Source organism: Nipponia nippon, unplaced genomic scaffold (assembly GCF_047370975.1).
Source record: "Nipponia nippon isolate SJK-2023a ecotype South Korea unplaced genomic scaffold, ASM4737097v1 scaffold_5, whole genome shotgun sequence".
NCBI lineage: Eukaryota > Metazoa > Chordata > Aves > Pelecaniformes > Threskiornithidae > Nipponia > Nipponia nippon.
Window position 1 is genome coordinate 9,886,772 of NW_028262369.1, and position 16,031 is coordinate 9,902,802.

The following is a 16,031-nucleotide window of genomic DNA, read 5'->3' on the forward strand; positions in this document are numbered from 1 at the left end:
CATCTACACATCTTTTAAATACCTATATTTACATACAGTCTATATATATTATATAGTCTATGTGTATGCTTATGTATAGCCTTTATTTATCTAGGTCTCAGTTTAAAAATATTTTCCCCTTGCAGGGCTTATTGCCTGCGGTAGCAATACTAGCAGACTGTACTGTGACTGTAGTAGATTCATCTAAACCAAGTGTCTCATAATTGAATAGCTGGAGATCCTGTATCATGCTGCTGCCTTCCAGAGCATGGATTTTGTGCCTCATCCCTTTGTCACCCTGTTTCATAGCAATGACTCAGTAGTCTGAGTTTTCATTGTCCTCCTCAGAGCTGGTGGCCCATGTCTGAACTGCATTATTTTCTCCACAGAAGTGTCCATCAGATATTAGAGGTGATGTTTACTGGCACCAGGCTTATGAAAATCTTCATACCTTTATCATACCAATTCTCATACTGTGTTTAACTCCAGAATCTGAAAATAAAGCCCCACTGTTGCCATTTCCAAATTCATTCATGCCATAGAATAGAGTTACATATTAATGTATGGTGGATTATCCATTCTCCAAAGGCAGTGAACCAGAAATGCAGTCATTCATATTCAGTGCTCTTCCATCTTCTCTTAACTTTTTCAGTGATTGTGCCTTTCTTCGGAAGGTAACTGGAGAATTGACATCTGTGTTCTTGGGGGCAAATAATCCCCACCACGGAACGCGATGTGCGATACTAATGAAGGGCCACAACCACTCGGAGAACTAGAGTGAGCCAGGAGGAGGCAAGCCTTGCCAATTAAGTTCTAGGCAAGATACATGAGAGGGAGTTGAAAGAAGTCTCACCTGATCACAAATAACATCTCCAGGTAAGCACAAATTACTTAAACACCCTGAGAAATTAGTTTTTATTTAGTAGTTCAAATACTTAGTCTTCTCAAAAACGAAAGATGCCATCTGTTAATGTAAAAAAAAATCTATAATGCTGTGTTTTATTCCTCTTTCTTCACATGATTGTCACTTTTATGAAGGAGGGTGGACTACCAGAAAGCAGTTATACTTCTCTGTTTTGTATCAAGCAGACTGAAGTAGTTTCTTTCTGCAAGAACATCTTCTAGGTCTGCGTCTGCTTGCAATCACTGGCTCAGATCTGAGGGAAAAATAAAGCAGCAGCCAATTCTACAAAGATTTCACTGATTAACTGTGAGTTCTGGAATCAGGCCTTTTTAAATGACTTGCTCAGGATAGAGATAAGAAGCAATATGTTATAAGCAGACTGTGAAAAAAGAAAAAGCCTCCATCTGTATCTTTTAGTCTCTGAAGCTGAATGTATCCTGAGCACCGTGTTCCCATACATACAGCTCTAATTCACTCTTTTGCCAAGTGTTTTCAGGGTAATACACAACTCCAGATAGTATTTTGTGAAGCCAAATGCAACTCTGTATATTCAAGGACAAATGCAGACATGGCAAAAGCATTAGTCCGGTAAACAAATCAATAACAGAATGTGGAAAACCACCTCTGAGTTATTCATGATAGTTTGCTATCCAACTAATACAAGGCAAATGCCTGGGGGAGGAGGGGGCACAATCTTTTCTTTGGACAAAAGGAAGGCAGAGCAAATGGTGCAACGTGGAACATACTTCTGGTTAATGTTTATTGCTTTAGCAACAAAAGCAACAGTAAGGATGTTTATCCCATCTCTTCTGTATTGGCTATTGGTTATATCCTGGATTCTGAGGCAAAAACCAGGAACAGAAGATGGCATCCATCCTGCAACCAAACCTGTGTTTGCCATTAGTAGCCTTGTAGGGCAGGGTGAGACTGCTGTGGTGCTTAAAACATGGGAATAGTGGGTACCAGTCCTGACAAGTTCTTAGGTTTTTTGGTTGGATGGGTTTGGTTTTTTTTCGAAACACCTAGTTGTTCACAGTTTCAAGCCCCTACTTTGGCTGGACAGAATAGGAATTTTCAGCTCCAAGGGGAATTCTCTGAGAAACCTGTGGACAGATGAAAAAGCAGGAGACTTAAAAGGGTGACCAGAGCTCTAGCTTACCCATAAGGAGAGGTGGGATAAAATGTCATATAGAGATGGACTTGCTGCTCTGTATACATCTGTTCCATTTGGAGCCAACAGCTCATCTGGGAATTTGCACATCATAATACTGTTATTGATTTTTCTGTCTCTTGTAGGAGGGAAATAATCATTAAAAAATAGTTCTGATGGTTATCGTCTCTAAAAGCTCCCATATACTTGCTTTTGTGCCATGAAGATTTTACTTGAATTTCAAGCGTTGCGGTCCCCATGGAGCATCCAGACACTCCGTAGATTATTCCACCAGCATCACAAGACTTTTGCACCTTTGAATTTCTCATATTATGAAGCTATCAGTCGTTGTGAACAGGAAGTGCCCGAGTACTTCAATTTTGCAAGTGATGTGCTGGACAAGTGGTCTCAAATAGAAAAGGTAGCATTTCTGACCCTATAGATTCAGTATTTTTAGTGAAACTGTGCCCCTATCCCCAAAGTCAAGTCTAAAACCATCACTGGCTTCAGTGGGACTAGAATTTCCTCCCCTATTTCTATTTTAACATAATCTTACATTGCAGAGAAAGGAGGGGCAATTTGCTTTAGCATCAGAGGGAACATGGTGCTTTGTTTCTGTGACTCTGATTCAGCAGTGTGTGCAGTGCTGGGTTCATAAAACCATGTGAGTGATTTATGAGCATTGCAAATGGGGTAGATATACACACCAAGTTATATGTGCCTTGGAAAGGGGCTTTTTTAAACAAAACATGCTACGTGCTTAATATCCCTGCCCTAGAATATGTAACACTATCCGATTCCACTGCCTGGAGCGTCCCAAAAACTCCGCAAGGAACTGCAGGAATCTCAGAAGTAATCAGCATGCTATTTACCCTTGTGTTGTGTATAGGAACGAAAGGGACCATCAAATCCAGCTCTGTGGTGGATAAATGGAAAAGGAGATGAAATTAAATGGAGCTTTGAAGAGCTGGGCCTCCTGTCCCAAAAAGTGGCCAACGTGCTCTCTGGGCCGTGCAGTCTGCAAAGAGGAGACAGAGTTCTAGTGATTCTACCCCGAATCCCAGAGTGGTGGCTGCTGAATGTGGCTTGTATGCGAACAGGTGAATTGTATCATTCCTAATGGTCTACAGATTGTTTGTAACTGTCTATGCCAAAAGTTGGTTAACAGTTCATTTAGCAATTACATTTCTTATTTGACTTTGTAGCTTGAACATTTGACAATCAAAGGGGCTGACAGGGGTAGTCTCTTATGACTGATGGAATTACCTTCATCATTTTTCTTTAACTTTCTGTGGCTTGTGTTAATTGTGTTAAATCAATTTGGTTGTGCTAAATCGATTTGATTTAATTTCAACAGACTTAAGTTAAAGCTGCTAGTGTTTACTGCCCCAAAGTTATACTTTCTACTTACATTGTGCCTGGAGCAAAGGATCTTGTAGAAACAGAAGCTATTTTGTACTTCAGATCGGCACACCTGTATTCAAGTTCAGGTGTGTGGGACTTGTTTTACCTTCTTCTCATTTCTGGATTGAATGGTGCTGTTATTCAACGAATCAGGAGAAGCTATGAAGTGATCAGGACTGAAAGTGAAAAATACCTAGTAAATTTCCCATTTTATTGCACTTTCAGGTGTTATCATCATCCCAGGGACAACACAACTGACAGCACAAGACATTTGCTATAGATTGCTGGCTTCCAAGGCTAAGTGCATTATTACAACTGATGCGCTTGCTCCTGCAGTGGACTCAGTTGCATCCAAGTGCCAGTTTCTGAAAATGAAGCTAATTGTATCTGAAAGCAGCAGGGCCAAGTGGCTGAACTTCAGTGATTTGCTCAAGTAAGTGACTTCTACCTTAGCTCCATCATAGTTATCTCTGGTGGAAGATTTCTCATGCTGTTTAAACGCACTTGTGTCTCATTAATGAACTAGATACCTTTGAGGGGGTGGGAGAGAAGGCAATTTAGTCTCATTTCTATGAAGAAAGGGAATATTTGGGAATAGCCAAATTGTTAATTAACAAATAAGTACAGTATTATGATGTCTAGGTTTGTTACATGTGACTATGAAATAATATGGAAAAATTGATAGGAAAGCCTCTTTTATTGGCAGCTGTGGCCTATTTACCCTCTAAAGCTCAAAGAAAAATATTCTATACAAATTATTCCAATCCATATTCCTAAAACTTGATGATAATAAGACTAATGTGAATAGCTTTTCACTATGAAAGGCTAAAAAAAGCACAATGTAGAATGGACCTCGTATTTAGGAATCCACCTGCCTCACTACTGAAAAGCAGCTACTAAAATGGCACCCAACAGGCAGCTCTTCACTGCAGTGTGTGGGACTGTAGAAGGGGTGGAGAAGCAGAATGGGGAACACAAGCAAATACCCTGCTGCAATCTGCTCAAGGTGTGATTTTACCCCCTGATATTTTGTTAAAAGCATCTGTGTAGCTAAAACCATTCTTTCAAGGTGGGGTCCAAGCTCTTCAGTCACTTTAAGAGCTTTGTAAGATGTACCATGTGTCCTCACAACCACAGGTGTCTGAACTAGCATTACCTGGGCAGCTCGCTGTACAGTGTCACTGTATTTCCATCTGCTCCTTTGAACAACTGCTCAGTTCAGTGTCACTGAACCAGGAGACGGAGGAAGCAGTAACATTGCATTCTCAAACCTCCTGGAGCTACTAAAACATTGTCAAGTCGATTTGATGAATCCTCTTTGCTGCTGGGCTAATATTCCATGGCTCAGTTCCATGGCAGAGGGTAAAATTGATTTGATAAAACCTAAATGTTGTCTGGAACTGCGTCAGTCCTGCAGAGGCTGTCACTGGCGGTCAGGCAGGTAGGCTGTCTGGTTTCCTCGGATGGCTGCCTTGCAAAGTGCTGGCTGTCTGGTTCCAGGGTTGCTCAGCTGTCGGGCTCCTAGTCTTCCCAGAGTGCTGGGCTGCTGTCCTGCCTGGCTTGTTGTCTAGCCAGATCACTGGCAGCCTCCCTGCGTAGTGGGCTAATTGCCCAGACTTCCCAGCTCCCCATGTCCTCAGCTGCCTTAGCTGGCTGCTAAACTGGCCAGGAGGCTGCGGGGCTCCAGAGTGGGGGCTCCCGGGCAGCCTGTCTGCCTGCCCGCCAGCACAGGGAGACGGCTGGCCGGGGGAGACAGACTTCCCATGCCCAGCCTTGCAGGCATGGGCAATGTTTGTGTGCCAAGCAAAATCTTTTTGAACATCAGTCCTGGCAGAGAAAAAGAAGCGATTTTGCTTTCTCATCTTAGTATGAGATGAGAAATGTTTTCTTCCCATGTGCCAGACAACCAGGAGTTTGAGCCCCCCCATGCTTCCCAAACATGGCAAGGATAATTAACAGTGGGACCACCTGCCAAAAGAAATGGTGGGTCCTCCCTCAGCTAATTGCACTAAGGCTAGAAGATACGCTTTCTGGAGGGCACTTTGGTCAAACACAAGATGCTGGGTCTTTTGGTGGTTGTTAAGGGAGGCAAATGAAAGACAGCCAGTTGGCATTTTTACTCTGGAGAAGGTGGACATAAAGAATAGTTAGAGAGCAAGATCAGCAATACTTTAATACAGAACTAGTAGTGCAAGAGTGAGGGGATCTCAGTAGTTTCTTAGCCCTTACATCTCACGGTACAAACAATCCTGCATGTACTGGGCACAAAGGATCCAAGCTAAGTGTGCTGAATAACACCAGCCACTGTTTCATATAGCCTTTCATTTTTATTAAGGGCTGCCCCTGCTGTCCATAACTGCGTGAAGACAAAAAGCCAGGATCCAATGGCAATCTATTTTACCAGTGGTGCCACAGGCTCCCCCAAAATGGTTGAACATTCCCATGGAAGCTTTGGTCTGGGGTTTTTTCTCTGTGGAAGGTAAAGTATTCAGCTAATTATGCCTTTACAGCTCTGAAATGTGAAGCAAATAGAAGAGGTTTTGTATGCGATAAAATTATGATAGATTATGAGGCTGCCACAATACTGTACATGTCATTTCTTTTGGTCTCCTGAGCTGAATTGTACCGAGGAAGCAACGATCTTGTTTGATATGGTATATGGCTCCATTTTAGAAACTACTTGCCTGTTAATCCAGGCTATATAACATATTTAAATGAGATAGGATACTGTTTGATTTTCTTTATCTTTGCCATCAGTATAAAGGCTAGACAAAAGGCATTTCTTTGAGCTCTTGAGTTGCAGATCAAATTTACCATGCCTTTGTAAGGAAGAAAAAAAAAAAAAACCAAAACACAAAACCTCACATTTTTTAATTTCCACTTGCAGACTCCCTTATATTGGCCACCTTTGTCTTCAACAGATACTGGATGAATTTGACTCCTTCAGACATCATGTGGAACATGTCAGACACTGGTTGGGTAAAGGCAGCTATTGGGAGCGTTTTTGGTCCGTGGTTCCAGGGCACGTGTGTTTTTGTACATGCCATGCCACAGTTTGATCCAAGAGCAATCTTAAATGTAAGAACACCATGCTCACAATGAACAGTTACTCATATTTCATGTTGTTTTCCAGGCAGGCCACAAAACTAAGCCTCTTAGGTTTATAGGATTAGCTGTTTTAAGATGGCATAACCACAAGGTGATTGTTCTTTGAATAGGAATATAATACAGGAAGGATTTTGCAGCATAACTCTTTTGGGCACAGGATATTACCAGCTGGTTCCGATCAGTAGGAGTTACTGGTATTACTTAAACCTCTTCCCTACTGTATTTCACTACTGAAATGATAAATGAGCTGAATTACATGTAAATTAATATTTTAATTACGCTGCTGTGACCCTGAAGAAAGGCAAGTCAGTACTGAAAAACACTGAAGCCGTGAGATTGGCTTGGTCTTAAATTATTTTCAAGCTTTTCAAGCCAATCTGAGTTTTAATCCAACACAAAGGGATGAGTGCTGTTCCCAATGGCTCAAAGCACCTACATGGAAAAGTGTACATTCCTAACACGTGGGGGTTATTTGGGGATTTTAATCCCATTTCATTTCCTTTCTAAAATGGTAGCTGCTAGTTTGGTTTTCTTTTTCGTATAAATTTCTTGGCCTTGCAAACACCCGCTTGCAACATGCATGGGGTTTCACATCGCTGCGCAAAATGAAGTTTGATAGGAGAGGCTGCTTTACCCATGGTGTGGTTGAAGTGAAGGCTGGTGAATGAGAGGTCTTCCCCTGGCTTTTATTTATCGCTGCCTGTCCCCCTCTCTGAGCAAATTTTTATTGCAGGCAGAAGTGTGTTTAAAAAAAAAAAAAGTAAGGCTTAGCTCTACCTGAGGGACTGTGAATCATCCACTGGTGTTATGGGTGAGAAATAAAGATGTGTCAGAAAACAGAGGCTCAGCTGAGATCTTTATTTTTCTAGCAAGGCACTCATGTCCTGTGTTCTGTCCCAGCTAAAGGAGGATATATAAATTTGGCAGTCCAAAACAACCTTTTAATACAGTATTACTCTCAACTCAGCCAGAGCTCATGGAGACTTGGCTCTGTCCATGTCAGGCCTTTTGTCAGGACAGCTGAGGGAATTGCAGCATGTCTAAAGCTTTGTGACAGTCCATTTCAGAAAGCGTGGGGCCAGATAAAAGACTGACATAGGCAACACGTTCAAATGCAACCTCTAGTTTTAGGTGCCTCCATTTTGAGATGCCTGTCTTTGTCCTAGGGTGAGATGCAGGCTTTACTGAAATCTCCTGCAAAACTTCGTTGCACCTCCAGGACCAGGGTTTCATACCAAGGGATGGTCCTTGTGCTTCAAGTGAGCATCAGGACAAATTAGGTACACCATTTACCACAGTCAATGCATCACCTCTTCAGCTGATGTTGTAACATCTTTCCTGAACACTGACAGTGATGGCAATTACTTTGCTTTCCATGTAAGTGAGGTTACAATCAGGTCTTGTAAGTTGTGCTCTAGTACGGAATAGAAAGGAATAGTTAGCAGCAAGTTTTTTCCCAAAACAATATTGTTTAACCCTCTTTTTTTTTTAATATGTCAGACCTTGTGCAGATATCCAGTGACCACTCTGTGCAGCGCCCCAACTGCCTACCGCATGTTGGTACAGCATGACCTCACCAGGTACCATGTGTCTGTTACAAGCGACTACACTACGTTTGTTCAAGCTATTGCCCAGCTCTTTAACAATTATTCCTACAGGCTCTTACAGCCACTTAAACTCTCAGAGTGGTGGAAATGCTGTGTTGGAGGCAGGGGCTGTGAGGAGGCGGACCCCTTTCCTTAGCACTGCAGAGACAAGTGGCAAAGTCCACCCCTCAGGCACCTCCAACCCAGGGCAAATTTTGCCCTGAGGCGTTACAGACAGTAAATACAGAGGCCAGTATTCAGCCCTTGAAGGCACACGCATGGCTGCACTGCCATCAGTCCTGTGCATCGTTGCAGCTCTCGGCTTTGGCAGCCCCTTTCCAGCCCTACTCCAACTGAAGCTCTAGGCTTTCCCTCAATCCTAACTCTTAAGAGAGTCCGGTGTGTCCTGAAGTCATGGGGTTGGACATACGGATGTCAGGGAGAGCAGAATTTGTCCCTTTCTATTCTCTGGCGCTCAACAATGTCCTTTGTCCATGAAGGTATGCATTCAAGACACTGAAGCACTGTTTGACTGGAGGGGAACCACTCAACCCAGAAGTGATGGCACAGTGGAAAAGCCAAACAGGACTGACTATCTATGAAGGCTACGGCCAAACTGAAATTGTATGTTCAGCTTTTTTGTAAAGGGTTACAACTCAGCTATTACTTGGGGGACTTAAATATCTCATTCCTCTTGGTACATATGGAGCTTGGCCATATATATTTGACTAAAAAGAAAGATGGCAGTAGAATACAGAGCAATTGCCTACAACAGGGTTTATTGTTTTGCTTAGAATTGCTGTTGGGTTATGATACTGCTTCTAAGACTACTTAAGCTGTAAAATATCTTTAATTTTTTGTCCAAGACTCTTGGTGAAGTTCACAAATGTTTTGGCTCGCACAAATATAAGATTTAGATCTTATCCTAGCAAAATGGTGGGCATAATACAAACCAGGAATAGCCTCAGGAATGACAGTGAAAAATACCTGGGCTGGTTGGTTGTCTTTTCCAACAGGGAATGATATGTGCAAATATGAAAGGAATGAAAATTAAGCCAGGTTCCTTTGGAAAGGCAGCTCCCCCCTGCGATGTTCAGGTATGGTGGTCCCCTTTTCTGTTAGCTGTTGATTTCATAAGAAGTAAAACACGAGAGAGTACCACAAAGTAAAACACGAGAGAGTACCGCATACAAGTTTTGGTACCATACAGTGGTAGGGTGGCTGACTTTTTTGGTTGAGCTGTTGGCTGCTGGTTAGTTTTAGAACATGGCTCTCTTAAAATGGGAAGTTAAAATCACTCATTTGCCTTTCCTACTGCAGATTATAGATGAAAATGGCAGTGTTCTGCCTCCTGGGAAAGAAGGAGATATTGCTATCAAAATGGATGCCAAGCGGCCGTTTACTTTTTTCACTCGATACCTGGTAAGCCAAAAGTGAATTTCTGGAGAGCCAGTTCAGGCCTGCAGCACGATACGTATTTGTACCACCAGGAGCAGGTGCAACACCAAAGACCTGTGGCTCTTCTTGGCTTGACTTGACAGTGTTCTGACTTACGAATTTTTCCACCATTCTTCTGCAGACCTACTGTGTGATCTTCAGTTCTATACCTGCCCTTGTGATCAGTTTTCCCCTCTGGAAAAAGCAAGCACAAGCTCTTATATTCTTGAAGCAAAACAAGCAGTGAAAGATATGATGGGTGGTGTCCAAAGAGGCAAAACTCATCTCTTGGCTTAAGGCTTCTCAATATTTAGAATATTTAATTGTTGTTTGTTCAACAGGATGATCCAGTGAAAACTGCCGCCACAATCCGTGGGAACTTCTATATCACTGGAGACAGAGGGAGCGTGGATGAGGATGGATATATATGGTTTATGGGGAGATCTGATGACGTCATCATCTCCTCTGGGTTTGTAGATTTTGGTTAAAATGCCAAGAAATGTCTAAAAAATAACCATATACCTTTCCCCTACTAAGCATTTAATTTCTCTCTCCTAGGTATCGTATCGGACCATTTGAAATAGAGAGTGCCCTGATACAGCACCCAGCTGTCATTGAGTCGGCTGTTGTCAGCAGCCCAGATCCCATCAGAGGAGAGGTAACTGGTGGTCACTCTCCTATTCATAAAGTGCCTTGTGTGACAGAGCTTACACTCAACTGCCACTGAATTCATAAGACTTAATATAGTGATACAGACTTTTCCATCTCTTTACCCATAAGCAAGGAGAGCAGTAGTTTGTATATCCTGTATGCCATTTATTTTTTTTTTAATGAAAATATAATCCTTAGTTTCCTGAAGAACACAGACACTGAATATAAAGGTGATTCTGTTAAGAACTGATGTACACTTTGACCCACTGCCTGGAGAATTATATTCTTTACTTTAACAACATATGCTTACAGAAAAGGCCCCAGCATCTAAGAACTTTAGAACAGTCCTTTACAGAACTCTTACAAATTTGGAAGCAGAGTTTGAAACGTTTATCATGTATTACTTAGGACCTTTACTAATGTAAGATAGAAACAGTCTTTCATCCTAATTTTAAATTTGCTTACACAAAAGCAAATTTTGCTCTACAGTGCAGGTGTGATACAGCAAGCCTGTACTGCAGGCAATACGTACTCTCAATTAATTGCCTCATTTGTTAGGTTGCTGTAGATTAATTAATGCTGCATTTTTTATTTATGTTCCCTTTGTAGGTGGTAAAAGCTTTTGTGGTCTTGTCTCCTTCCTTTAAGTCACAAGATCCAAAGAAACTGGCCTGTGAATTGCAAGATCATGTCAAGAAAGTCACTGCTCCATACAAGTACCCCAGAAAGGCAAGTAAACATGAGTGTATTAAAAAAAAAATAAAAAAATCCCAAACACCTATTTTAACCGTGGAGAGGCTAGAAACAGAGAGAGTAGACTCAGTTCAAACTCAGTAACAAAGAAAAAAAAAACAAATATGTACTGTGCAAGAAAAATGACAAATATTATTTTAAAGAAGATTTTGGAAAATAATAGGTACAACACAATCTAAAACCAAATCGGAGTTATTTCCCCAGTCACAAAATTCTTATTTAAATTAAGTAGGATGGGATATCTATGCTGTTCTGAAAAAAATTCTAAATGAAATCTGCTCATTTTACTTTTTTCCTCTTTTGAATCAGATTGAATTTGTCCAGCAGCTGCCAAAGACAATCACTGGGAAAATCAGACGGAATGAACTGAGGAACAAGGAGTGGGCACAGATTTAGTTTTGATAAGCAACCTAAAAGAGCCTATCCCTATCAATTTCATTCATAATCGAGCTTTTCTATTACAACTGTAAGCACCAACATAGGACTATATTTCACCCGTTAGGCAGTGATTGTGTAATAATGCACAAGGTTTAAAAACTCCCAACTGTATGGTTTTTAAATGTTTGTGTTCTTGCTTAACAAAAATCAAGCCTACTTAGCAAGGCATATGCAAACATATCTTCCAGCCACCTAACGCTTTTCAGAATTACAGTACAAGCAGAAGTAAGCGATTACCAGGTGAAGGAGCAGTGTGTTCATTCTTTGAGACCAGATATTTAAACTCACAGGAGGCTTATTAATGAGGAAATTGTGATAGTATGTAATGAAGTTCCCAGAAATGGCCACAGATCTTGCATGCATCCAAATTAAGCACCCTGCTTATATGAATCCTGAAAGCCTCAAGATTAAGGAATTACGTGTTAACAATGAAAGTTCAGTAAGTGCAAATTATGAAAAATCAGAAGTAAAAGAATGCAGACATCTTTAAGACTGCAGCATAGGCAGCATCTAAATGTCAGACATAGGCTTGACAAATGGATGGTAGCTATTCAGCAGTTTCTTCTGAAGACCTGTAGGTCCTGTAGACACACAGATGAGTGAGAGAGAGAAGGAGAAAAAAAACCCACCAAACCCACAAACTATCCAAGAGTCTATCTTTGTCCTTAGGAATGTAAATAGGCTGTACTGAATCATGATCTCGAACATCAGCCACCAATAAACATTGACAGTTGGCCTTTGTGTCTGGTCTCAAATGGTTCTTTCCTATGTGTGACATTGCTGGTTTTAATCCACACACAAAAAGCTTTAAAATTTAAAGAAAACGCCGATGGAGGTAAGAAAGCTGAGTTTTAATAAATGGGTGGTAAGGGAGACAGGACTAGGGAAAAAAGTCATTTTAATTTTCCAACTTCTAAAACAATTTTGAGAGAAGAAGAAAATATAAATTAAACTCTGTTGAGAGACTTGAACACATCCTTTTCACTAAAGCAAGACAATAACAAGTGGTGTTCTTCAAGATGAGTCTTTTCCCATTAGCAACCCACAGACTTTTACGCTAGAAATGAAATACTAAAGCTAGACAGTTGTACAGGAAGCATACTCAAAACCCTACTGGAAAGCAGGTTATAGCTGCACTGGTTTTGGTTGTTTTTTAAAAGTCACTGGGATATCAAAAAAGTTGCTGTGACAAATGGACAACAGAAAGACTCACTAACATTACTTTCAATCTAAAACAAAATTAATACTGTAAAGCTAAAACTGTACCAAAATTAAACTTAATTCCCCTTATCCAGTACGGTATAATGGAGAGCTTCTTTCATAAGAACTTTCCAAGCAGTATTTAAATTCAAATTTTGAGACCTAAGAAAAAAATAAAAACAAAAAAAGACTTTATAACCCCCCCCCCCCCCAAGGATTTGGAAAGAGCAGCAAAAGGCTATTTGCAGGAAATTACTCAAAAGGATTCTGTTCAGTGACTACAGCATTTCCTATAAACCAATAACTGCTGTATACACAGCTAATGTAAACACACATGTAGTTTTTGCTAAAACCGTCTGCAATGCCTGCACTGTACTTCTGCTGTTGTAGAACTGTCAAATCTATTACTCTAAATCATCTCATAGTATTCAAGTATTTTGATCGTAGCAGTTCTTCCCATTCACTTTCAAAACTTAGCATATCCTTGTAGAGCGATGCATGTATATAGACATATATAAAACCCTCCGTCATACAGGACATGATCAGTTTTAGCTCATTCCGTTGTTCACACAGAAAAATGTATCTGAGTTCTGCAGTCACACAAGTTGTCAGATCGCTTCCTTAAAAACCCTCTGCAAGCAACTGTCTTTTTCACATCTCTCACTTATGTCAATACTTCCTGACAAGAGCTGATTCTGCACTGCCTTTTGATTTCCGTAGCCATCAGATATAACAAAGGAGAGTCAATATATATCAGGATGGCCACATTTACATATGCATGCACACACGTGCTTTTTGTGCTAGGTAAAGGCAATGCAGAACAAAGCCGTAGAAGAATGACAGCAAGCTTCACCAGAAAGGTGAGGCACTCTTGAGCACTCTTACATCTGCTGTAATGTCAGCTCCACCTGCATGGAGCATTAAAATTCTTACACATGTGGATTTTAAAAACGAGATTTCAAAACAAAACCCACTCTCCTCTTTAAAATGCCCTGTCAGAACTCGTAGGGCAACTTTTTTTAATACGTTTCTATTGTATTTATCTTTCCCTTCTACCACATTTTCTACACTGTCAGCGCATCATTCCCCTTGGGCTCAGCTTCTGTTTCACCTTGATTCTTGTTCTCTTGTTTTACTTCTTTTGAGCTCTTCTCCTCCTCGGTTTCTGGTTTTACTACCTTTGAGTTCTGGTCTTCTGTCACACTTGATGGGTTTTGTTGTGTGTCTTCTTTGTTGCTCTTCACCACCTCCTGTAGATTGTATTTTCTGAACAGAACATAGTCTCTCACCACACTCAAGCAACAGACGTTTTTTATTATTTCCACCACAATTGTATATTGTGGGTTATTAAGATCGACTTTGTTTTCTGGATTGAGGCTGCCCACAATTCCTGTAAAACAAGATGTAGTTTAAAAGATGCTGGAAAAACTGTTTCAGAGCATAAGCATACCCTATTGAGAGACGGCAACATCCCCCTTAGTTGTAACCAATTACTTGTTTTTGTAATCGCTTAAAGTAGCAGAACACAGCGGGACCCTTAGGATATACCACCAGTATGACTGAAGTAATTGAAAAACTATCCCACAAAGAAACAAAATATTCGAGTAAGGTGGAGCTATTTTCTGAGTCATATATTCAACAGAAAGAGTAACACATTATTTCAATATAGCATCCAGAGGGAAAGCCTGATAGCAGTCATTTCAAAGCACATGTGACTGACACTCCAAATTATATTCAACGCTGTACTCTCATCAGCTTGTTGTCTCTTAAGACGTCAACAAGGAATATTGTCAAGCTTTTTTATCAGACAAACTTTTGTAATTCAACATACAGATTTTAAGTAACAAATATGTATGCCCATTAAAACCACTTTTAATCATATGACCTGTGTTATGCATGCAGTTGTGGGCTGCTTATATACTTGTTCTTAGTTCTGTGTGAACATACATACCTGCCAATTCCTTAATTACTTCTTCCCTACTCATATGACTGTTATTACGAGCTTTGTAAACAATCTGAAAAGTACCCTTATTAGGGGCTTTAAACCAAGGCTCAAAAAACGTTTCCGTGTATTTTTTCATATCCTCTATAAAAGCCTTGCAAGTTCCAGAAATGGGCAGCATACGCAGAATGACTCTCGTCTTCTTCTTTTTAGTGGCATGCATATCCTTTAATATATGGTGCACCAGGTTCTCAGGTTCTACAAGAAAAACAGCTAGGTATGAGAATCAAATTAAAGGCATTTTCTCCCTTCTTCCCCCCTCTAAATAATAAGCTGGGGAAATGCACGCTTGGCTGCACTGCTGTCAGCCTCAAATCGTTTTCTGTAAAGAGTTGTTTTACTATACTGAATCTGGATAATGAAAGATTACTTTGTCAAAGCAGATTCCTCTACCTTCAGCGACTCCGCTAATGACAAAATTTAGTGGCAATGCCAAAGGGAAGGGGAAACCCTGTATTAGTGTGGTGTACGCGAGCTTCTTGAAAGTCATGCTCTGTGGCCTGTTACTAACACCGTTCAGAGCAGTTTATCCCCACAGCATTACGCAGCATCAGTTGATGTCCCACCTATGCCCCGGGTTCTGATGAAGACCACGTTGTTGGCGCCACTCTCCACCGACTGGAACCGCCGCAGCTTCTGCTCCATCGAGGCGCGGATCTGGCCGACCTCCTTCTTCAGGGCAGCCTCAACATCGTCCTCATCCTCCTCCCTCTCGCTTCCAGACAGCCTCTCCTCGTGATCTGAAAACTTCACACAAGGCACGTCTCTTGTTTGGCGAGTACCGACCAACAGCGCCCGCAACTTAAAAACCAGCAGCAAGGCACTGCCATGCCCAGGGGCTTGGCGGTGACGGGCAAGGGCCTTTTTTCTCCGGCCACCCCGCGGGGCTGCGCTGGGGTCTGCTTACAGAACCCGGCATTTTCGTGTGTGCGGTGACCACAGCGAGGCTCTTTTACCTACAGAAAGGGAGAGGAGGCCTCCCGGCGCTGCTCTCCCCGCCCCGCCGGCGGTAGGCGCTGAGGGGGGCGGCCGATACCGCGCAGGGCCGCGCTCCCTGGCCTCAGGGCCGCCTCCCGCCCCGCACAGAGCGACCGGCCGGGCCCGCCCGCACGCACCTGCTCGGGCCCGTAGAGCAGGTCCCCGTACTCGCCGAGGAGGCTGTAGGCCTCCCCCACGCACTTGCGCTCGTTCATGTTGCAGGTGATGAGGATGCCGCGCATGCCGGCCTCCAGCTGCTGCCCGCCGCCGCGGGGCCGCTTGGCCCGCCCCGCCGCCGCCGCGAAGTGCCCCCTGGGCCGCCGCTTCCGCGCCGCCGGCTCCGCCGCGGCCATCGACCGCCACCGCTGCTGCCGCCGCGCACCGCGATGGCGTCAGGGCCGCGCCCCGCCCCAGCGCCCGCCCGCCGCGGCGCGGCACCGC

The 16,031-nt window shown here is 42.4% G+C and overlaps 2 protein-coding genes across 4 annotated transcripts; one reads left to right on the plus strand and one right to left on the minus strand.

Moving 5' to 3' along the window:
- The first annotated feature begins 631 nt into the window (after nucleotides 1-631).
- Nucleotides 632-12,151, plus strand: LOC104015041 (acyl-coenzyme A synthetase ACSM4, mitochondrial-like). Of its 3 annotated transcripts, XM_087730630.1 has the most exons (15): nucleotides 632-855; nucleotides 1,018-1,189; nucleotides 2,180-2,454; nucleotides 2,923-3,133; nucleotides 3,663-3,870; nucleotides 5,773-5,916; nucleotides 6,359-6,515; nucleotides 8,046-8,125; nucleotides 8,632-8,755; nucleotides 9,148-9,228; nucleotides 9,452-9,553; nucleotides 9,910-10,037; nucleotides 10,127-10,226; nucleotides 10,829-10,948; nucleotides 11,282-12,151. In XM_087730630.1, exons 3-15 carry the CDS (start codon nucleotides 2,254-2,256, stop codon nucleotides 11,366-11,368), a joined length of 1,743 nt encoding a protein of 580 aa, XP_087586756.1. In that variant the 5' UTR covers nucleotides 632-855; nucleotides 1,018-1,189; nucleotides 2,180-2,253; the 3' UTR covers nucleotides 11,369-12,151. The 3 variants fall into 3 exon arrangements, with proteins under 3 accessions (XP_087586756.1, XP_009466012.2, XP_087586757.1); XM_009467737.2 differs by lacking the exon at nucleotides 1,018-1,189; XM_087730631.1 differs by lacking the exons at nucleotides 1,018-1,189; nucleotides 9,148-9,228.
- Nucleotides 11,288-15,986, minus strand: THUMPD1 (THUMP domain 1 NAT10 acetyltransferase adaptor). The gene is made up of 4 exons (XM_009467885.2): nucleotides 15,728-15,986; nucleotides 15,179-15,359; nucleotides 14,562-14,810; nucleotides 11,288-14,000 (listed from the first exon to the last, which is right to left on the minus strand). Exons 1-4 carry the CDS (start codon nucleotides 15,941-15,943, stop codon nucleotides 13,675-13,677), a joined length of 972 nt encoding a protein of 323 aa, XP_009466160.2. The 5' UTR covers nucleotides 15,944-15,986; the 3' UTR covers nucleotides 11,288-13,674.
- Nucleotides 15,987-16,031: the final 45 nt, after the last annotated feature.

Coding starts and splice junctions, on each gene's coding strand:
- LOC104015041 (XM_087730630.1), top strand. CDS start 2,254: ATGAAGATTTTACTTGAATTTCAAGCGTTGCGGTCCCCATGGAGCATC. Junction 8,126..8,631: donor GTACAGCATGACCTCACCAG/GTACCATGTGTC, acceptor TTGTCCATGAAG/GTATGCATTCAAGACACTGA. Junction 10,227..10,828: donor CAGATCCCATCAGAGGAGAG/GTAACTGGTGGT, acceptor TTCCCTTTGTAG/GTGGTAAAAGCTTTTGTGGT.
- THUMPD1 (XM_009467885.2), bottom strand. CDS start 15,943: ATGGCCGCGGCGGAGCCGGCGGCGCGGAAGCGGCGGCCCAGGGGGCAC. Junction 15,360..15,727: donor TGCTCTACGGGCCCGAGCAG/GTGCGTGCGGGC, acceptor CCTTGTGTGAAG/TTTTCAGATCACGAGGAGAG. Junction 14,001..14,561: donor AGTAATTAAGGAATTGGCAG/GTATGTATGTTC, acceptor CTTGTTTTACAG/GAATTGTGGGCAGCCTCAAT.